We start from the raw sequence: 22813 nt of genomic DNA, 5'->3' as shown, positions 1-22813 counted from the left end.
CTCTCCACCCCCCCTCTCCTCTTCATACCTCTCTCTCCTCTCCTCTTGCTCTCCTCTCCATCCCTCTCACCTCTCCTTTCACCCCCCCCTCTCCTTCTCTCCTCTATCCTCTCTCCTGCTCCATTCTCTCTCCTCTGAAGCCATCTCTTCTCTCTGCCAAAATCAGAAGATGAAGATAAATTGTCCTTGTCATTTAGCCATTAGGGCCGACGTCCATCTCCTAGCCCAGGAGACCCAGGTTCTAATTAGGGATCATAGACTCATCCGCCTGCTAACTGGTTGCTACTCATCCCTCGGTCCATCCTCTCCCTCCCTTTCCACCCTCCTCTCTCCCTCCATCCTCTCCTCCACCCTCCCTTCATCTTCACTTCTCCACCCACCGTCCTACCTCCATCTTCCCCTCTCCACCCTCCTCTCTCTCTCCATCCTCTCCACCCTCCCTCCTAGCCTTCCCTAGAGGCAGGGAGAAGTCAGGAGAGGCGGGGGAGCTGTGGAAAGGCAGAGGAGATGTTCCACGTCCCAGCTCCCTCCCACAGCTGGCTCTGTCTGTAGAGAGCAGCCAGATCTCTCCTGTAGGTCTCCCTCCTGCTGGCTCTGTCTCTCTGTAGAGAGCAGCCAGATCTCTCCTGTAGGTCTCCCACAGCTGGCTCTGTCTCTCTGTAGAGAGCAGCCAGATATCTCCTGTAGGTCTCCCTCCTGTTGGCTCTGTCTCTCTGTAGAGAGCAGCCAGATCTCTCCTGTAGGTCTCCCACAGCTGGCTCTGTCTCTCTGTAGAGAGCAGCCAGATCTCTCCTGTAGGTCTCCCTCCTGCTGGCTCTGTCTCTCTGTAGAGAGCAGCCAGATCTCTCCTGTAGGTCTCCCACAGCTGGCTCTGTCTCTCTGTAGAGAGCAACCAGATCTCTCCTGTAGGTCTCCCACAGCTAGCTCTGTCTCTCTGTAGAGAGCAGCCAGATCTCTCCTGTAGGTCTCCCACAGCTGGCTCTGTCTCTCTGTAGAGAGCAGCCAGATCTCTCCTGTAGGTCTCCCACAGCTGGCTCTGTCTCTCTGTAGAGAGCAGCCAGATCTCTCCTGTAGGTCTCCCACAGCTGGCTCTGTCTCTCTGTAGAGAGCAGCCAGATATCTCCTGTAGGTCTCCCTCCTGCTGGCTCTGCCTCTCTGTAGAGAGCAGCCAGATCTCTCCTGTAGGTCTCCCACAGCTGGCTCTGTCTCTCTGTAGAGAGCAGCCAGATCTCTCCTGTAGGTCTCCCTCCTGCTGGCTCTGTCTCTCTGTAGAGAGCAGCCAGATCTCTCCTGTAGGTCTCCCTCCTGCTGGCTCTGTCTCTCTGTAGAGAGCAGCCAGATCTCTCCTGTAGGTCTCCCTCCTGCTGGCTCTGTCTCTCTGTAGAGAGCAGCCAGATCTCTCCTGTAGGTCTCCCTCCTGCTGGCTCTGTCTCTCTGTAGAGAGCAGCCAGATCTCTCCTGTAGGTCTCCCACAGCTGGCTCTGTCTCTCTGTAGAGAGCAGCCAGATATCTCCTGTAGGTCTCCCTCCTGCTGGCTCTGCCTCTCTGTAGAGAGCAGCCAGATCTCTCCTGTAGGTCTCCCACAGCTGGCTCTGTCTCTCTGTAGAGAGCAGCCAGATCTCTCCTGTAGGTCTCCCTCCTGCTGGCTCTGTCTCTCTGTAGAGAGCAGCCAGATCTCTCCTGTAGGTCTCCCTCCTGCTGGCTCTGTCTCTCTGTAGAGAGCAGCCAGATCTCTCCTGTAGGTCTCCCTCCTGCTGGCTCTGTCTCTCTGTAGAGAGCAGCCAGATCTCTCCTGTAGGTCTCCCTCCTGCTGGCTCTGTGCTAGCTGTGAGGTGAAGACACTGCTGTTCACTCTTCATGCCAGCACGGAGCCCCTCCACGCTGGGGGTCAGCTCACCTGCTCTCTGAGCTCAACATCCCCATTAGGCTCGTTTCCATGCTCTCTCTCTCCCTCCCTCTCCCTCTCTCAGCACTCTCAGCACTACGTAGGCCGTAACGGTAACTCCAGTTTGTGTACATTCTGAGCAGCCGTTAGTGTGGCGGTAGAGGTGGAGGTCGGCAGGGTGTTGTGACAGCAGCTCCCCCAGTGACAGCTCCTCCATTGGGCTCAGGCCTAGCCGTGGCCTGGCTGCCTCTCCAGAGGTCAGACCAGCTCCTCCTCTGTGACCAGGGAAACCTTCCTGGCGGCCTCTGTAGATCCACATGCTTGTTGATTGGTGATGTCTGTGCTGAGCTGTAGTAATCCCAGTCCCTGTGCTGCGAGGCGGCACTGAGGCGGCAGCAGTGTGCCTGTCTGCTGTGTGTGGGACCAGAGCCCACACCGTGGGGGGTGTGCGCACGCTTGGCTCAGAGCTGTATCAGTCCTTCTGGTGTGAGGACAAACATGCACACATCACTCTGCTCCCTCACACACCCTCACACACAAACAAACACGAGGCGTGGGTATGTGTGCGCGTGCACTCAGCTGAGAGCACGCAGGCTTCTACAGAGATGAGAGCACAGGTTTCTACAGAGATGAGAGCACAGGCTTCTACAGAGATGAGAGCACAGGCTTCTACAGAGATGAGAGCACAGGCTTCTACAGAGATGAGAGCACAGGCTTCTACAGAGATGAGAGCGCAGGCTTCTACAGAGATGAGAGCGCAGGCTTCTACAGAGATGAGAGCACAGGTTTCTACAGACTTCAACATGGCTCCACATCTGGACTTGGACTGCCTCACACACACACTCACACACACACACACACACATTAACAGGAGTCAGTGCTCATTAAAGAGCTGGATCATTAAAGAGGGAGAGAGTGAGAGAGAGCGAGAGAGAGCGAGGGAGAGAGCGGGAGAGAGCGAGGGAGAGAGCGAGAGAGAGCGGGAGAGAGAGCGAGGGAGAGAGCGAGAGAGAGCGGGAGAGAGGACAGTGTGAGGTGTTGTGGCTCTATCATATACAGACCACTGCCTTAGCTTTACACAGACATGGAAATGAGACTTCAATTCTTTTCAATTTGGTCTTAAGTAGCAGCTTAGTTGTCAGATTCAGACTGGTAGAACGTGGCAGAGCTTTCACCACTGAGTGCCTCGCTGTCACTCCATTCCACTTCATATTGCTAAATATCCTCAGCTCTGTGTGTGTGTGTGCGTGTGCGTACAGCTCCTAGCACTGTCACTGTGTGATGCTAATGTGGATGACAAACCAGAGGTCACTGGTGGTGCTCTGAGTTCCCCCCCCCTCCTCTCCTGTCTGTGTCACACTCTTCCCCCATCATTGAAAGTGGTAAATGGAGAGAAGCTGTAAAATACTACAATGCTTTGTTTAACTCTCCCTCCCTCCCCCTCTCTCTCCCTCCCCCCTCTCTCTCCCTCCCCCTCTCTCTCCCTCCCTCACCCTCTCTCTCCCTCCCCCTCTCTCTCCCTCCCCCTCTCTCTCCCTCCCCTCTCTCTCCCTCCCCCTCTCTCTCCCTCCCCCTCTCTCTCCCTCCCCCTCTCTCTCTCTCTCTCTCTCTCTCTCCTCTCTCTCTCTCTCTCTCTCTCTCTCTCTCTCTCTCTCTCTCTCTCTCTCTCTCTCTCCTTGTCTCTCTCTCCCAGGCATGCGTAGCTCCTACTCCAGTCAGCCGGGTCAGGACCTGCGCTCAGCCATGTCCCCTGACCGCCCACATCACACCCATCTACGAGGACCGCTCCTTCCAGAGCCCGCTGTACCGCAGCCCCACACACACAGCCTCGCCGGGCACCCTCTACAGGAGCACCTCTGGTACTGCACGCACACAACCTGTACAGCACGCCACACCCACACACACCTTCACAGTAGGCCACACCCACATAGATAGTTTGTGTGCACACTTGTAGGCCTCAGTGAGCTGGGGGGGAGATGGTTTAGTGCAGGGAAGGTGAGGACCATGCAGGAAATGACCCGGGCTGGAATCGAACCCGGGCCCCTGTGTTCAGTCTTGAGTAGTACTGGTATACACACTGACCCCAGTGAGCCACCACGGTTATCTGTCTCTTTCTCGTTGTATCTCTCCATCCGTCTCGTAAGTGATCTCTCTTGGGAACATTCTGTACTGTAGCCAGCCAACCTGTCCCTCCCTCCCGCCCTCCCTCCCTCCCGCCCTCCCTCCCTCCCGCCCTCCCTCCCTCCCTCCCTCCCTCATGAGACAGCTCAGTCCTGATAGGTGCCACAAAGGAGTCCATTACCTGCATGTCACCCTCCTCATGAGAAGAAGGATGAGGGGCAAGAGAGTGCCTGCCACCTGTGGCCCCTCTCAGAACCTTCTGGAAGTCACACACACACACATGCAAGCACACACTCACTCACACTCTCTCACATGCACACACTCACGCGCACACTCACGCACGCATGCACACACAAACACTACTCAGGCTTTCCAGTGAACCTCAGAAGCTCGATGAGTTCAGTTCTAAATGAGAAGTTTTAGGGTTATGGTTAAACTCTGAGGCGGTGATGTGTATATGTGATATGATGACGTGATGTGTATCTGTGATGATGTGATGTGATGCTGTGATCGTAGCGGCGCTCCAGGACTGACACATCAACAGGGATTGTTTTCTGTGCTTTGTGTTATTGTTTACAAAAGAAACTCTTGTAATTAGAAGTTTGCAGAAACGCAATTTGTACTGTTACATTCTCGCTCTGGAGAAGTCAAACAGAGAACCCAGTTATGTCGTTGTTAGATAGTGGCTTTAACCTGGTCCAACTACATCTGCAAGGTTTGCTGTCGTCATCCCAGTCTAGTATGTGTCCTGACCTGGGACAGCTGACCCTGGCCCAACATAGTGCATGTTGAGCACATGTGATGTGTGCTGTGTGTAGTGCATGTTGAGCACATGTGATGTGTGCTGTGTGTAGTGCATGTTGAGCACATGTGATGTGTGCTGTGTGTAGTGCATGTTGAGCACATGTGATGTGTGCTGTGTGTAGTGCATGTTGAGCACATGTGATGTGTGCTGTGTGTAGTGCATGTTGGTTAACCCCTCTCCTCCTCGTGATGCAGGGGTGGGAAACCTCCAGAGAAGCTGCAGCCAGCGCAGCGGCACTCTGCCCTACCAGCGGGGGACGTACGGGATGAACACGGGCAACTACGCTGAGCCCTACCGCCCCGCCCAGTACCGCCCCGGCGGAGGCAGCTACGCACGCCAGGGCGTCGCCGTGGACGACGGGGCCATGCGTTCCCCCTCTATAGACAGCATCCAGAAAGACCCCAGGTAGCCCAAACCGCTTCGAACTGGTTCTGTGTAAACCGCTTGTATCTGGCTCTGACATCCCGGGGTGTCTAGTGATCGTACAGAGGCTAGGGCTGTAACGGGTTCATGTATTCATACTGAACCGTCACGGTACGGACGTCATGGTGCATGCAGACAGATGAAAAATACATGTTCAGTCGATCACAGGCCTTTCTAATTTATGAAAACTGATTATGAGGTTAAACAGATGAAATGAGCGAAAACGCTGCACAACTTTCCCTCATCTGTCCTTATTTTGGTGCCGGAAGTTTGAGGAATGCTCGTGGCCAGCTAGTTAGATTGAGCGAATGGCAGCTTGTCAACGCTCAAATGCTACGGTGTTGACCCGTAGCATAAACCCTGACCTTGCTACGGTGTTGACCCGTAGCATAAACCCTGACCTTGCTACGGTGTTGACCCGTAGCATAAACCCTGACCTTGCTAAATGAAGAGCTGTTCACACCAGCCCTGTCCCTTCTCCCAGCAGCCTCCTGCTCCGTCACACCTCCTCCCTCTCCTCTTCTCTCTGCTCTCTCTCCTTGTCCCTCTCCTCCTCCCTCTCCTCCTCCTCTCTCTGCTCTCTCTCCTTCTCCTCCCTCTCCTCCTCTCTGCTCTCTCCTCCTCCCTCTCCTCCTCTTCCCATCCTTCTCCTCTTCTCTCTGCTCTCTCTCCTCCTCTCCTCTCCTCCTCTCTGCTCTCTCTCCTCCTCTCCTCTCCTCCTCTCCTCTCCTCCTCTCTGCTCTCTCCTCCTCCCTCTCCTCCTCCCTCTCCTCCTCTTTGCTCCCTATTCCACAGTCAACCTCAGAAAGGACAACAGACTAAAAGGTCGACAGAGAATCACGTGTCTTGTTCCTACCCTGGGACATGTGCTCTGTGCTCTGTGTCAGTGTTGGTTGTTCACAGCCCAGAGGTCATTCAGATGAAAAGGCTCTTTGGTGGGTCTGCTCCTGCAGGTTTGCAGCTCGTCTGTGCTCAGTAACACGCCGTGGCGTCATGGGGCCTCATGTACTAACGCTTTTACGCCCACTTCAGGCGTTTTTGTTTCGCAATCTGCGCGTAAAAGTTGGGCTGGGCGATAATTGTTTTATCGAAGTAATGACTTCCCTCAATAAACTTATTGTGACATTAATTCATTTTCAATAATATTGATAATGTCGATAGAGAATAATTAGGAACAGCAGTCCATTTAATTTCTGTGATGCAGCAGGAAGTTGTGGAGAAATGGTATCCTACGCTCACTGAAATATACTGAGCACCTCAAGTGGAGTAGCTAATGTTAACCGCAGAAAATGAGTCTTATTGCCGAAAACAGTGCCAGTTATAGCTATGGCGAGGGAGCAACTTCCAATAAAGAAATTATTGATAAAAAGGGTTCGTCTTCTTCAGTTATTTGGAAGTGGTTTGGCTTTTTGAAATCCGACAAAGAGCAGGGCAATGTTCGGTGCAAATTGTGTAGTAAACTGTGGCTACCATGTCTGGTAATACGACAAACCTTTTTTACCACCTGAAGCAAAATCAATCGTTGGAACATGCAGGAAGTGTGAGTTTGCGCCAAGGTATTGATAAAAAGCAAGGTTTTAAAAAGCTTAAGTTACTTGACCCCAGGTACGTGGTCCCTAATAACACTATGTTTGCGAATGTACGTACATGAGGCCCATGGTGTGTCAGAGAAGCACAGTCCCTCCAGTTAAGACTTCCTCTGCTCACCCCCTCAAAGTATAACTTCAGCTACTGAGCTCAAATACCTAAAACATTTTAAGAAGTACCTAACACACAAAGTTATATGTTAATATCAATGAATACAAGTTTGTTTCTGGTGAATGAACATTTCTTTGGAAAGCTTTCACATTTAACCAACCTTTTCATCAAAGGAAGTTTAATCTAGTTGTCCAAAGGCTGGATAATATTTTCTCAGAATCCCCTAAATCTCTGAGAAGTGATCTCTCTATTGAGGAAAAGCAATACTCTCAGAATAATATTGCTGTGGAGGTCAGTGTCATTTCCTGAGCAAGAAATATATCACACAATGTGCCCTGTAGCCGTGTGTGTGTGTGTATCTGTGTGTGCATGTTTAAGTGTGTGTGTTTCTGTGAACAGTGTGTGTATGTGTTTCTCCCCGGTCGTCATGCCGATGCCCCTGCTTCCTGTGTGTGTGTAGGGAGTTTGCGTGGCGTGACCCAGAGCTGGCGGAGGTGATCCACATGCTGCAGCATCACTTCCCCTCTGTCCAGGCCAACGCTGCAGCCTACCTGCAGCACCTCTGCTACGGAGACAACAGGATCAAGGTGGAGGTACGAACATTGACTTTGTCCCTGAGTTTGAGAAGCCTGCCAGTAGCTGTCTGCTCTGTAGATGGGAAATGTAGTTTCACTGTCTTCTGGTGCAAAAAGTTCACAGTTAAATCTATTCATACCATACCACAAACAGTCCAGCTCCTACACACGATGCCATCGCTTTCTCAAGATTTGTTATAATGTTTTTTTATTTTTCTTCAATACTTCACTCCAGCTAGAAACTTTAATATGTATATCCAGATTGTATGGCTTCTTCGGGGTTCAGGGATTTCATGAGCTCGGAAAGGTGCAGTGAGATTATATATTAGCATTTACATTTACACAATTACTTTTATCTGGAAGGAATAGAGATATGAATGTTTACTCTTTCTGAAGCAACAACATGAATACAGCTGGCCAGCTGTCCTTCAGGCTCTGAACTCCAGCTCATCTCAGTCAGAGAAAGTTGGGTGTGGAGTGTGTGTGTGTGTGTGTGTGTGCGCTGTGATCCAGGGTGAGTACGTGTCCTGTGAACTTCTGACCCTGGCGTGTGTGTATGTGTGTGAAAGAGGGAGAGAAAGTGTGCGTGACGTGTCGGATCACAGTGACTCCTCCTAACCCTGTGACCCCGCCCATAGGTGTGTCACCTGGGGGGCATCAAGCACCTGGTGGACCTCCTGGACCACAAGGCTCTGGAGGTGCAGAGGAACGCCTGCGGCGCGCTCAGGAACCTGGTGTACGGCAAGGCCATGGACGACAACAAGGTGGCCGTGAGGAACGCGGGTGGCGTGCCCGCTCTGCTGCGACTGCTGAGGAAGACCGTCGACGCGGAAGTTAGGGAGCTCGTCACAGGTGTGTGTGTGTGTGTGTGTGCGCGCTGCTGGTCGTGTCTGTGTAGTGAACTCTCTCCAAGCGTCTCTATGGCTGTCTCTGGTCTCTCCAAAGAGGGCTGTCTCTGGTATTCTGACACAGCTCTGTGTGTGACTAACCCCTCTGTCCTATCATACTACCTTGTCACCCTCTGTCTCTTCCTCCTCTCCTCCCTCTCTCTCTCTCCCCCCACACTCTCTCCCTCGCTCCTCTCCTCCCTCTCTCTCTCTCTCTCTCTCTCTCTCTCTCCCCCCACACTCTCTCCCTCGCTCCTCTCCTCCCTCTCTCTCTCTCTCTCCCCCCACACTCTCTCCCTCGCTCCTCTCCTCCCCTCTCTCTCTGTATTATTCAGAGTTTGCTTCTGTCACATTCTCAGGAGTGCTCCTGGCCTGTGTGTCTGGGCACTGGGAACATTACCCAACTGGATGAACATCTGCTGAATTATTAACCCTCCTGTCCAGCAGTCTGGCTGGCATGAGTCACTGGCCTGCCTCAGTCCCTTCTCCCTCCAGCCTCTGGGAGTTGTAGTTTTAGTGAATTGTAGTCCTGTCTCTGCTGTGCTGTATTAGAGAAGCCCTGGGTGTTTTGTGCACTTGTATGGATGTCCTACTTTCCCAGCTTGGCTGTTCATGCTGTCATGTCCACCAGCAGAGGTACACCTCTCCTCGCTCACATCCCTCTCCCCGCTCAGACTCTTAGCTCCTGTACCAGACTCCCTCTTAATGTACTTGGTAAAATAAGGGGAAATAAATGAAACCTGCTTTCCTCACAGGACGAGAGATTCAGTGCTTCCTTAGCTTTCCAGCCTGCTCGGTGCACACACTGCAGTTCTGTGTGTGTGTGTGTGTGTGGGGGGGGGGATAAATCCTGCTAGTTTGGGATCAGGGAGTGGTGTTACAACATGTCTGGCTCCCAGGTGCCCGAGTCAGCAGTTTGAGAACAACTCATGTTACAGGCAGCTGCCCCTGAAAACACCCCAAAACACACACACACGTAGAACTAACACACACACACACGTAGAACTAACACACTCACACACGTAGAACTAACACACACACACACGTAGAACTAACACACACACACACGTAGAACTAACACACACACGTAGAACTAACATACACACACACACATACAGTTAGGTCCATAAATATTTGGACATTGACACAATTTTCATCATTTTGGCTCTGTATACCACCACAATGGATTTGAAATGAAACAATCAAGATGTGCTTTAAGTGCAGACTTTCAGCTTTAATTTCAGGGTATTTACATCCAAATCAGGTGAACGGTGTAGGAATTACAATACATTTTTAAGGGACCAAAAGTAATTGGACAATTGGCTGCTCAGCTGTTCCATGGCCAGGTGTATGTTATTCCCTCATGGGAGTTCGTTATTTCATTGACAAGGAGCAGATAAAAGGTCTAGAGTTCATTTCAAGTATGGTATTTGTGTTTGGAATCTGTTGCTGTCAACTCTCAATATGAAGTCCAAAGAGCTGTCACCATCAGTGAAGCAAGCCATCGTTAGGCTGAAAAATCAAAACAAACCTATCAGAGAGATAGCAAAAACATTAGGTGTGGCCAAATCAACTGTTTGGTACATTCTTAAAAAGAAAGAACGCACTGGTGAGCTCAGCAACACCAAAAGACCCGGAAGACCACGGAAAACAACTGTGGTGGATGACAGAAGAATTCTTTCCCTGGTGAAGAAAAACCCCTTCACAACAGTTGGCCAGATCAAGAACACTCTCCAGGAGGTAGGCGTATCTGTGTCAAAGTAAAAAATTAAGAGAAGACTTCACCAGAGTAAATACAGAGGGTTCACCACAAGATGTAAACCATTGGTGAGTCTCAAAAACAGGAAGACCAGATTAGAGTTTGCCAAAAAACATCTAAAAGACCCTGTACAGTTCTGGAACAACATCCTATGGACAGATTAGACGAAGATCAACTTGTACCAGAATGATGGGAAGAGAAGAGTATGGAGAAGGGAAGGAACTGCTCATGATCCAAAGCATACCACCTCATCAGTGAAGCATGGTGGAGGTAGTGTTATGGCGTGGGCATGTATGGCTGCCAATGGAACTGGTTCCCTTGTATTTATCGATGATGTGACTGCTGACAAAAGCAGTAGGATGAATTCTGAAGTGTTTCGGGCAATATTATCTGCTCAGATTCAGCCAAATGCTTCAGAACTCATAGGACGGCGCTTCACAGTGCAGATGGACAATGACCCGAAGCATACTGCGAAAGCAACCAAAGAGTATTTTAAGGCAAAGAAGTGGAATGTTCTGCAATGGCCAAGTCAATCACCTGACCTAAATCCAATTGAGCATGCATTTCACTTGCTAAAGACAAAACTGAAGGGAAAATGCCCCAAGAACAAGCAGGAACTGAAGACAGTTGCAGTAGAGGCCTGGCAGAGCATCACCAGGGACGAAACCCAGCGTCTGGTGATGTCTATGGGTTCCAGACTTCAGGCTGTCATTGACTGCAAAGGATTTGCAACCAAGTATTAAAAGTGACAATTAGATTTATGATTATGTTAGTTTGTCCAATTATTTTTGGTCCCTTAAAAAGGGGGGGGGGGCACATAGAAAATGTGTTGTAATTCCTACACCGTTCACCTGATTTGGATGTAAATACCCTGAAATTAAAGCTGAAAGTCTGCACTTAAAGCAAATCTTGATTGTTTCATTTCAAATCCATTGTGGTGGTATACAGAGCCAAAATGATGAAAATTGTGTCAATGTCCAAATATTTATGGACCTAACTGTAGAACTAACACACACACACTTATAACATGCACACACCCACACAAACAAATACAAACTCCCACAGAACAAGTGAGGGCTGATCTTGGTCTTGGGAACACAGTGCAGAGGCTTGTCTACAGGACTCCAGTTACAGCTAGGGGTGAGGCAGGCTGGTTCTAGGGGTGAGACCGGCTTGTTCTAGGGTTGAGACCGGCTTGTTCTAGGGGTGAGACAAGCTGGTTCTAGGGGTGAGACGGGCTGGTTCTAGGGGTGAGACGGGCTGGTTCTAGGGGTGAGACGGGCTGGTTCGAGGGGTGAGACGGGCTGGTTCTAGGGGTGAGACGGGCTGGTTCTAGGGGTGAGACAGGCTGGTTCTAGGGGTGAGACGGGCTGGTTCTAGGGGTGAGACAGGCTGGTTCTAGGGGTGAGACGGGCTGGTTCTAGGGGTGAGACGGGCTGGTTCTAGGGGTGAGACAGGCTGGTTTGTGCAGCTGCCTCTGTACAAATGTTTGTGCAGAACCAAACCTAACGTTAGCTTCCGGTAGCTGTGTGATCAAAGCCTGTGGTTTGTTTGTTTGGTAAATTTCATGAAATCTGGAATAAGTTAAATAGTAAAATAATGTTTTGTACGAGTGTCTAGTCACGACTAAGAATAGCCATACAATTAGCTAGCCTTGTTCTAATTAAAGTACTCTCACCCTCTCGTCACAGAAACCTCGAGGCAAATATCTCAGACATGAGCTCTTCTGCCCTCTCTCTCCACCTCTCTCTCTCTCTCTCTCTCTCTCTCTCTCTCTCTCTCTCTCTCTCTCTCTCTCTCTCTCTCCCTCCACCCTCTCTCTCTCTCTCTCTGTCTCTCTCTCTCTCTCTCCCTCCACCCTCTCTCTCTCTCTGTCTCTCTCTCTCTCTCTCTCTCTCACTCCTCCACCCCCCCCCCTTTCTCTCTCTCTCTGCTGTGTGAAACCCCTGGTTGAACAACCAGAGTGGTGAGTAATTAGGAGGTCAGCGTGGGGTCGTCACCTCTGGACCTTCAGGGCCCAAACAAACCTCAGGTGGAGCTCTCTGCTCGCCGTGCTCATTACAGCACACACTCCCTACTCACCATTACAACACACACTCCCTACTCACCATTACAACACACACTCCCTACTCACCATTACAGCACACACTCCCTACTCACCATTACAACACACACTCCCTACTCACCATTACAACACACACTCCCTACTCACCATTACAGCACACACTCCCTACTCACCATTACAACACACACTCCCTACTCACCATTACAACACACACTCCCTACTCACCATTACAACACACACTCCCTACTCACCATTACAACACACACTCCCTACTCACCATTACAACACACACTCCCTACTCACCATTACAGCACACACTCCCTACTCACCATTACAACACACACTCCCTACTCACCATTACAACACACACTCCCTACTCACCATTACAACACACACTCCCTACTCACCATTACAACACACACTCCCTACTCACCATTACAACACACACTCCCTACTCACCATTACAACACACACTCCCTACTCACCATTACAGCACACACTCCCTACTCACCATTACAACACACACTCCCTACTCACCATTACAGCACACACTCCCTACTCACCATTACAACACACACTCCCTACTCACCATTACAACACACACTCCCTACTCACCATTACAACACACACTCCCTACTCACCATTACAGCACACACTCCCTACTCACCATTACAACACACACTCCCTACTCACCATTACAACACACACTCCCTACTCACCATTACAACACACACTCCCTACTCACCATTACAACACACACTCCCTACTCACCATTACAACACACACTCCCTACTCACCATTACAACACACACTCCCTACTCACCATTACAACACACACTCCCTACTCACCATTACAACACACACTCCCTACTCACCATTACAACACACACTCCCTACTCACCATTACAACACACACTCCCTACTCACCATTACAACACACACTCCCTACTCACCATTACAACACACACTCCCTACTCACCATTACAACACACACTCCCTACTCACCATTACAACACACACTCCCTACTCACCATTACAACACACACTCCCTACTCACCATTACAACACACACTCCCTACTCACCATTACACCAGCCCCCTTCTGGTAGCTTCCTCGCCTGCCAGAGACACAGGGGTGAGGGGTGGGGGAGGGCGAGAGGGAGGTTGACACGTGGTTTTGCAGTCACGGCCCTGCTGAGGAGGGCTGCAGTGTTAGTCTCTGTCCTGGCCTGCTCTCTGCCTGGGTTGTTCCTGTCGTGTCTGTCCTGCTGTACCCCCTGGGGGTCTGGATGTGTGTGTGTGTGTGTGTGTGTCCAGGCTCCCTGGGGTCAGCAGGGACAGGTGAGTGCCTGGGGTCAGCAGGGACAGGTGAGTGCCTGGGGTCAGCAGGGACAGGAGGTGTTTGTTGTCAGGACGTGTGAGGTGATCTCAGCTGCTGTGAGGTCACCCCTGTCCTACAACCACCTCCCAGGTCAAAGGTCAGACCTTGGCAGACTGTTGTCACCAGGGTGTCAACACACACACACACACACACAGGGGCCCCGGCCTGGAGATCTCTGTGTGTGTGTGACCCTGCTCCTGTCAAGGTTGAGCTTTTCCACTCCACGCTCCAAAACACACAGCTAAATGACATGTTGGTGTGTGTGCGCCCACATGAGAGGAGGCATGAGTGTGTGTGCCGAGTCATCTACACTCCTGTGTGTGTCAGTCCGCTTTGACCTTGAGTCCTGGTCCTGGAGGCAGGACCAGGGTTGAGGGTGTGGTCAGCAGAGCTGCAGCCCTGCTCCAGGGTTGAGGGTGTGGTCAGCAGAGCTGCAGCCCTGCTCCAGGGTTGAGGGTGTGGTCAGCAGAGCTGCAGCCCTGCTCCGGGGTTGAGGGTGTGGTCAGCAGAGCTGCAGCCCTGCTCCAGGGTTGAGGGTTTGGTCAGCAGAGCTGCAGCCCTGCTCCAGGGTTGAGGGTTTGGTCAGCAGAGCTGCAGCCCTGCTCCAGGGTTGAGGGTGTGGTCAGCAGAGCTGCAGCCCTGCTCCAGGGTTGAGGGTTTGGTCAGCAGAGCTGCAGCCCTGCTCCAGGGTTGAGGGTTTGGTCAGCAGAGCTGCAGCCCTGCTCCAGGGTTGAGGGTGTGGTCAGCAGAGCTGCAGCCCTGCTCCAGGGTTGAGGGTGTGGTCAGCAGAGCTGCAGCCCTGCTCCAGGAGCCCTGGCGTGGGCCGGCGTCTCGGACGGCCCCCCTTCTCCAGCCCCTCAGTATGGAGCCGCAGGGTGGAGGAGCTGGAACAGACCCCCTGCCTGGCCCTCTCTGCTCTGGTGTGTCGGCCCCTGCTGGCCACAAGAGGAATTACACGTGACAAGTCTGGCGTAGAAGTGGTCGCTTTACACCTCAGGTCATGTCCTGTTGTGGTTGTCATGGTTGTAAGGGGGCTTGTGAGTGCACACTGCTGGGTTCACTGTTGTCAGGTTTCATCCAGACTACAGCCTAGCTCTGCATCGCTCTGGATAGCCCCCTTCCCACCTGACCCATACCCGACAGCCAATCAGAGCTTGATGTTGATGGACCGCACCCTGCTTCCACCCAATCAGAGCTCGTCCCAGTGCCTGGCTCAGCCCAGCTCCAGGCAGATGTTATGGGGCACCCTGGCTTCACTTCATTCAAGCAGACAGTAACTGAATAACGAGCTCACTGAAGATTTAATTATGGACAGAATGAGTCTTTTAGCCGCATCAGTGACTCCGAGTCAAAGAGACACCACCCAGTCTTATCCCATCTCTCTCTGGCTCTCTCCCAAGCTCTCCCTTTCTGTATCTCTCTCTCCATCTGTTTCTCTATCGCTCTGTCTCTCTCTCTCTCTATCTCTCTATCTCTCTGTCTCTCTGTCTCATAGAAGTAGATAAAGGGGGATACACCATCATCTATCCAGGCTGCTCTTCAAACCGTGTTGGGTTGGTGGGTTGGTCTGATGGTTGACTGTGGTGTCAGAGTCATGTTAGCCTCGGGCTACTGCGTTTGAGTCTGGCATCAATATACACATACAGAAACTCTAGAGCTGGAGAGGGGGGGCTGGAGAGGGGGGGCTGGAGAGGGGATTGGCTCAGTATGCTTTCCTCTACTGCAGACCACAGATAACCCTAACCCAGACCACAGATAAGCAGGCTGAATGATAACTGGCCAGCTAGCAGGAGCCAGGCGCTGGGAAAGCAGGGGGATTCATCTTAATAGCCTGTTTAGAATGAGCAGAAATCAGAAGCCCCCTCTGTCTTCTCTAGAACAATGCCTTTGTGGTGTTGATGGTGTTTTAATGAAGTGTGCAGGACCAGGGGGTGCTGCAGGGATGGGAAGAGGCATGTTTGTGGAAGTCTCTCGTTCTTTTTTGGCATCCAAGCTCAACAGCACCCCAGAGCCCTATTATCATCTCTATTGGTTTAATTGGAGGAGCGATGAACGAGAGCATCGCCAGGCTCACAGGCAGTGTGGTAGACTTAAGAGAGCTCAAAGAAACTAGCTAGAACTGCTTATGAGCTCTCTCTGTCTCTCTCCCTCTCTCTTTTCCTCTCTGTCTCTCCTCTCTGTCTCCTCTCTTCTCTCTCCTCTCTCTTCTCTCTCTCTCCCTCTCTATCTCTCTCTCTCACACTTTTTTTTCACATGTACACTCACACATAAGCACATTCTTTTACACACCTTGTTCTCTCTCTCTCTCACACACACACACAAACGCACACCTTTTAAGAGATGATCCAGTCAGCGAGAGAGAGAGAGGTATAGAGCTCCATGTGCTGCGTCTGCAGTCCTGAGTGTGTGTGTGTGCCCGCATGCATGGAAGCGTTCCTTTGTGCATACCTGCGTGTGTGTGTGTGCAGGAGCTGCAGCAGTAGACTCCAAGGTTAGCAGAACCCTGCAGACTTCAACCTAGGCTACGGCTCAGCCAGCTAATCACGCTACATGCTGGCTAATCCTCAGCCACGTCACTGGCTACCTCAGAGCTGAGGAGGAGCAGGGAAGTGATGAGGCCATACCAGGCTGTGAGGAGGAGCAGGGAGGTGATGAGACCATACCAGGCTGTGAGGAGGAGCAGGGGGGTGATGAGGCCATACCAGGCTGTGAGGAGGAGCAGGGGGGTGATGAGGCCATACCAGGCTGTGAGGAGGAGCAGGGGGGTGATGAGGCCATACCAGGCTGTGAGGAGGAGCAGGGGGGTGATGAGGCCATACCAGGCTGTGAGGAGGAGCAGGGAGGTGATGAGACCATACCAGGCTGTGAGGAGTGGAATCTAGTTTGTTGTTCAGTGTCGTCGCCTCGACCATATGGCTTCTGCTCAGGAAGCCTGGAGGACGTTGTGCTGGGGCAGGTTTCACATAGTGCCCCGTGTTGAGATATTGTGTGTGGCTGTGTGCGTATGTATGTGTGTGTGTGGCTATGTGTGTGTGTGTGACCACTGAGCTATAAAAAGCCTAGCGCCCCAGTGCTTCTGGAGGGCTAGGCTAACTGTACACGACAGCTGACACAACCAGGCCTTGGGGTGCATGTCTCTTCATTATATGTTTGTGTGTGTGTGTATGACTCCACAGGGGTGCTGTGGAACCTGTCCTCATGTGATCCAGTGAAAATGACAATCATTCGGGATGCCTTAACGACGATGACCAACACTGTGATAATCCCTCATTCTGGCTGGAGCAGTTCCACGTTCGACGACGACCACAAGCTGAAGTTCCACTCGTCTCTGGTCCTAAGGAACACCACAGGCTGCCTGAGGTAACGCTCCCCTGCGTGCTGACGCTCCCTGGTGGAGGCTGTGTGCTACTGCAGCCCTGGGCTGGGACATGAGCACATTGTCACCAAGCATTAGGGTTTGTTGGAAGACCACTGCCAGTACCGGTCCTAGCACATTTGGTGCCCTAGGCAAGATTTATCACAAGAACCCCCCCCCCCCCCCCCCCCCCCAACCACAACACGGAGATATGATGTGGCGCGGTTGGCGCCCTCTTCTGGTAGTGCGGGAGGGTTAGTTAATGGATGCACTTGGGAAAATGCCACCCCCCTCTTCATGCCGCCCTAGGCGGCTGCCTATGTCGCCTGTAGGAAGGACCGGCCCTGACCACTGCACAATCTTTTTTCAGATGATTGAGGACTCAACTCTACTGTACCCTATTTTGCTCTGCTTTACTTTACTCTGTTTTAAGCCTTCTTTGTTCTCCTCTCTCCTCTCACTGTGTGTGGAGATTTTTTTTGGGGGGGAAGGTTGGCAAACAAAGTTTTGAAAGTTTTAAACAATATTTCAGATTTGTTTTCAAAAATAGGTTTGCATCATTGATGAGTACTTGACGAGGACTCTACTATACCCTCTCTACTCTTTACTAAACTCTACTGTGCTCTATTGCACTCTTCAACATTGTTGCCTCCTCTCCTTCCAACGTGGCGAACATGACACGCCCACTGATGAGGTCACGGCTGTGTGTGTTCCTTCCTCCTCCCAGCTCTGCTCTCTGAAGGTGTCAGAGGAGTTGGCTGTCTGATCAGCCTTCAGACACGGGACTTCTTAGTCCCTCATGTGGCCAGCAGATCGTTCAGAATGGCCTCGCTCTGCACACACAGAACTCATGCAGAATGGATCCCACCTGTGCGCAGCACGCTGTAAACATCTCAACATGCTCTAACTCAGCACGCTGTAAACATTTCAACATGCTCTAACTCAGCACGCTGTAAACATCTCAACATGCTCTAACTCAGCACGCTGTAAACATCTCAACATGCTCTAACTCAGCACGCTGTAAACATCTCGACATGCTCTAACTCAGCACGCTGTAAACATCTCGACATGCTCTAACTCAGCACGCAGTAAACATCTCGACATGCTCTAACTCAGCACGCTGTAAACATCTCGACATGCTGTAACGCAGCACGCTGTAAACATCTCAACATGCTCTAACGCAGCACGCTGTAAACATCTCGACATGCTCTAACGCAGCACGCTGTAAACATCTCAACATGCTCTAACGCAGCACGCTGTAAACATCTCAACATGCTCTAACGCAGCACGCTGTAAACGTCTCAACATGCTCAAACGCAGCACGCTGTAAACATCTCAACATGCTCTAACGCAGCACACTGTAAACATCTCAACATGCTCTAACGCAGCACGCTGTAAACATCTCAACATGCTCTAACTCAGCACGCTGTAAACATCTCAACATGCTCTAACGCAGCACGCTGTAAACATCTCAACATGCTCTAACGCAGCACGCTGTAAACATCTCAACATGCTCTAACTCAGCACGTTGTAAACATCTCAACATGCTCTAACTCAGCACGCTGTAAACATCTCAACATGCTCTAACTCAGCACGCTGTAAACATCTCGACATGCTCTAACTCAGCACGCTGTAAACATCTCGACATGCTCTAACTCAGCACGCTGTAAACATCTCGACATGCTCTAACTCAGCACGCTGTAAACATCTCGACATGCTCTAACTCAGCACGCTGTAAACATCTCAACATGCTCTAACGCAGCACGCTGTAAACATTTACATTTAGTCATTTAGCAGACGCTCTTATCCAGAGCGACTTACAGTAAGTACAGGGACATTCTCCCCGAGGCAAGTAGGGTGAAGTGCCTTGCCCAAGGACACAACGTCAGTTGGCATGACCGGGAATCGAACTGGCAACCTTCGGATTACTAGCCCGATTCCCTCACCGCTCAGCCACCTGACTCCAACATCTCGACATCCTCTAAAACCCTCATGTTGTTGTGCTGCTTCTGGCTGCTTGTTTTACTGTGTCTAAAACAACCTCCATTGTGTGCTGTGTGGTGTGTCTGACAGGAACCTGAGCTCTGCAGGTGAGGAGGCCAGGAGGCAGATGCGCTCCTGTGACGGTCTGGTGGACTCCCTGCTCTACGTCATCAAAGCCTGCGTCAACACCTCTGACTTCGACAGCAAGGTCTACACACACACACACGCCAACTAAATAAACATGTTAATACATGATGGTTGTAGTCTGTAAGAATGCTACCTAGCCAGTTAGACGTCTGTGTAACCCAACTCTACTAAGCAGCATAAACTAAACTGTTAACGTCTCAAATAAGTTCACAGATACACAATGTCCGTGGTGTATCATTTTATTTAATACCTTTAGTCAACCGGCAAACATATTTTAGCGAGGAATTAAATCCATTTGTCAGAGTTCAAATCTCCAAGTGAAGCCTCTCTAATCTGTTATCGGACTGTGTCCTCCATACTTAATGAACAATGTAGCATAGCAGTGTGCCTGGACACACTCACAGGCAGACACACTCACAGGCAGACACACTCGCAGGCAGGCAGGCAGGCAGGCGAGGGGTTAGCCTCACTAGCTCTTTTACACGTGTTCTCTCTCTTTGACATGTTCTCTCATTCTTCTATTTCCCCCTCTCTCTCTCTACTCTATATTTCTCTTTCACCTTTTCTTTCTCCTATCATCTTTCACATGCTCTCTCTTCTCTTTTTCACTCTCTGTCACTTTCTTTCACTCTGTCGCCCCCCCCCCCTTGCGTGTGTAGATAGTGGAGAACTGTATCTGCACGCTGAGGAACCTGTCGTACAGGCTGGAGCTGGAGCTGCCTCGGCTGCAGGGGGGACAGGAGGGGGAGGGTCTGCTGGGGAAGGAGGCGGGGCTGGGGAGCGACGGCTCCAGTAAGGAGGAAGACTCCAGCTGCTGGGGCCGCAAGAAGAGGAGGAAGAAGAAGGAGGTGCAGGAGGACCAGGTGTGTGTGTGTGTGTCTGGGAGCTACAGAGGTTTGATGAAGAAAGTGTTTTGTCCGTCTCTTCATAAACGGAGTGATTAAGTTCAGTTGAGTTCTGGATTTTAATACGTATTTATCAATCTGCAGATTGGGAGAGAAAACCAGACCTCTGACAATAAATGACAACACAACACCAGGCTTAGGTCTCAATCATGTTTCTCTCAGCTCTGAAGGCCGGAGGACCATATTTTATAGGGCACAAGAATGTAAACATAGATAGTGACAGTCAGGCAGTAATGACGTTACAACAGTCTCAGAGGAAGAGATTCACTGCTCCCAACACATGACAACTCTCAGACTAGAGTGTTCATAGTTGGAGCTCTCCTTGTAGTCATGACAAGGGACGTTTAGCCAGTACTTTCTCCTGAACCCGAACATCTATTAACCTGACACATAGACACAATATACTCTTATTAATAGCAAGCTTACATGAGAACGTACTAACTAGTATCCAATGACTACTTCTATTGATGAGTGAATAATGTAAGCACACAGGAAATCCCAATTTCTTCCACAGGTTCCAGGTGAGATGTGTGGGATTACTGCTAAACTGACAGATCAGCTGGACCCCCTGAGGGCTGGACCCCCTGAGGGCTGGACCCCCTGAGGGCTGGACCCCCTGAGGGCTGGACCCCCTGAGGGCTGGACCCCCTGAGGGCTGGACCCCCTGAGGGCTGGACCCCCTGAGGGCTGGACCCCCTGAGGGCTGGACCCCCTGAGGGCTGGACCCCCTGAGGGCTGGACCCCCTGAGGGCTGGACCCCCTGAGGGCTGGACCCCCTGAGGGCTGGACCCCCTGAGGGCTGGACCCCCTGAGGGCTGGACCCCCTGAGGGCTGGACCCCCTGAGGGCTGGACCCCCTGAGGGCTGGACCCCCTGAGGGCTGGACCCCCTGAGGGCTGGACCCCCTGAGGGCTGGACCCCCTGAGGGCTGGACCCCCTGAGGGCTGGACCCCCTGAGGGCTGGACCCCCTGAGGGCTGGACCCCCTGAGGGCTGGACCCCCTGAGGGCTGGACCCCCTGAGGGCTGGACCCCCTGAGGGCTGGACCCCCTGAGGGCTGGACCCCCTGAGGGCTGGACCCCCTGAGGGCTGGACCCCCTGAGGGCTGGACCCCCTGAGGGCTGGACCCCCTGAGGGCTCATAGAACTTAATTAAGGTGTGTTTGTGTGTCTCCAGTGGGACGGCGTGGGACCCATCCCTGGCTTCTCCAAGTCTCCTAAGGGGGCTGAGATGCTGTGGCACCCGGCTGTGGTGAAGCCTTACCTGGGCCTGCTGGCCGAGAGCTCCAACCCTGCCACCCTGGAGGGCTCCGCCGGCTCCCTGCAGAACCTGTCTGCTGGCAACTGGAAGGTAGGGAGACCCTACACCTGTCCTGGGTAGAGGAGAGGGGGTTAGACCCTACACCTGTCCTGGGTAGAGGAGAGAGGGTTAGACCCTACACCTGTCCTGGGTAGAGGAGAGAGGGTTAGACCCCACACCTGTCCTGGGTAGAGGAGAGAGGGTTAGACCCCACACCTGTCCTGGGTAGAGAGGGTTAGACCCCACACCTGTCCTGGGTAGAGGAGAGACGGGTTAGACCATCTGTCCTGAGAGGAAAGGGGGATGTAGAGAGTATGTGTCAGTGGTAGGCTTCTTCTGTGAGTATATTACTACTGGCTGTCTCTGTCTCTGTCTGTCTCTGTCTGTCTCTGTCTGTCTCTGTCTGTCTCTGTCTCTGTCTGTCTCTGTCTCTCTCTGTCTCTCTCTCTGTCTCCCTGTCTCTCTGTCTCTCCCCGCCCCTCCCTCTCCCTGTAGAGGAGGTTATAGGCAGCATAAATGCTATAGATGCTGAATGTCTGCCTCCCTCCCTCTCCTCTGTAGTTTGCGGCGTACATCCGTGCGGCGGTGCGTAAGGAGAAGGGCCTGCCCATCCTGGTGGAGCTGCTGAGGATGGATAACGACCGTGTGGTCTGCTCCGTGGCCACGGCCCTCAGGAACATGGCCCTGGACAGCAGGAACAAGGAGCTCATAGGTGGGGACACGCACGCGCACACACACGCAGATGGACTCATGCACACACACAGACTCATGTGCATACACACACACATACACACAAGCACAAACTCATGTGCACACACTCGCACACAAGATCTACCAGTGACAGAGCAGGGTGTGGATCGGGGTCAGAACACCAGTGACAGAGCAGGGTGTGGATCGGGGTCAGAACACGTTGTGCATGTAGCTGCAGTTTGGATGCTGCATTAGAGGCTGCCTGTGGTGAGCATTCATTCTGCATACACTGAACACTGATCTACAGATACTGAGAGAGGGGGAGGGAGGGAGGGAGGGAGGGAGGGGGAGGGAGGGAGGGAGGAAAGGAGAGAGGGGGAGGGAGGAAAGGAGAGAGGGGGAGGGAGGAAAGGAGAGAGGGGGAGGGAGGGAGGGAGGGAGGGGGAGGGAGGGAGGGAGGAAAGGAGAGAGGGGGAGGGAGGGAGGGAGGAGGAAAGGAGAGAGGGGAGGGAGAGAGGGGGAGGGAGGGAGGGAGGGAGGAAAGGAGAGAGGGGGAGGGAGAGAGGGGGAGGGAGGGAGGGAGGAAAGGAGAGAGGGGGAGGGAGAGTGAGGGACACAGAGAGATAGAGCATGCATTGTGTGTTTAGACGGCAGGGTAATGTATAAAGCACACATTCTCCAACTTCTTCAGTGAAGCTCAAGCTGAGTCAACATATTTCCCTCTCAGTAAAATAGTACACCTTGTTCTCTAGGTCACACTGGAGGAAGTGAACAGCAGTACAAATACATTACATATACATCCCAAATGCTGACTGACTCTCTCTCTCTCCTCCTCCTC

At 52.0% G+C, this 22813-nt stretch overlaps 1 protein-coding gene across 1 annotated transcript in view; it reads left to right on the top strand.

Annotated features, from left to right (window-relative positions):
* The window catches only part of LOC134017910 (plakophilin-4-like), a 45886-nt gene that overhangs the window by 13860 nt on the left and 9213 nt on the right, over nucleotides 1–22813 (top strand). Inside the window, 10 exon segments of the mRNA XM_062458041.1 lie at nucleotides 3579–3643; nucleotides 3645–3744; nucleotides 5006–5216; nucleotides 7393–7525; nucleotides 8146–8359; nucleotides 16775–16958; nucleotides 19027–19144; nucleotides 19743–19946; nucleotides 21163–21336; nucleotides 21847–22047. Of these exon segments, the coding sequence (XP_062314025.1) occupies nucleotides 3579–3643; nucleotides 3645–3744; nucleotides 5006–5216; nucleotides 7393–7525; nucleotides 8146–8359; nucleotides 16775–16958; nucleotides 19027–19144; nucleotides 19743–19946; nucleotides 21163–21336; nucleotides 21847–22047 (1604 nt within the window).

The sequence above is a fragment of the Osmerus eperlanus genome, chromosome 3 (assembly GCF_963692335.1).
Source record: "Osmerus eperlanus chromosome 3, fOsmEpe2.1, whole genome shotgun sequence".
NCBI lineage: Eukaryota > Metazoa > Chordata > Actinopteri > Osmeriformes > Osmeridae > Osmerus > Osmerus eperlanus.
This window is presented reverse-complemented; position numbering and strand designations above follow the sequence as displayed.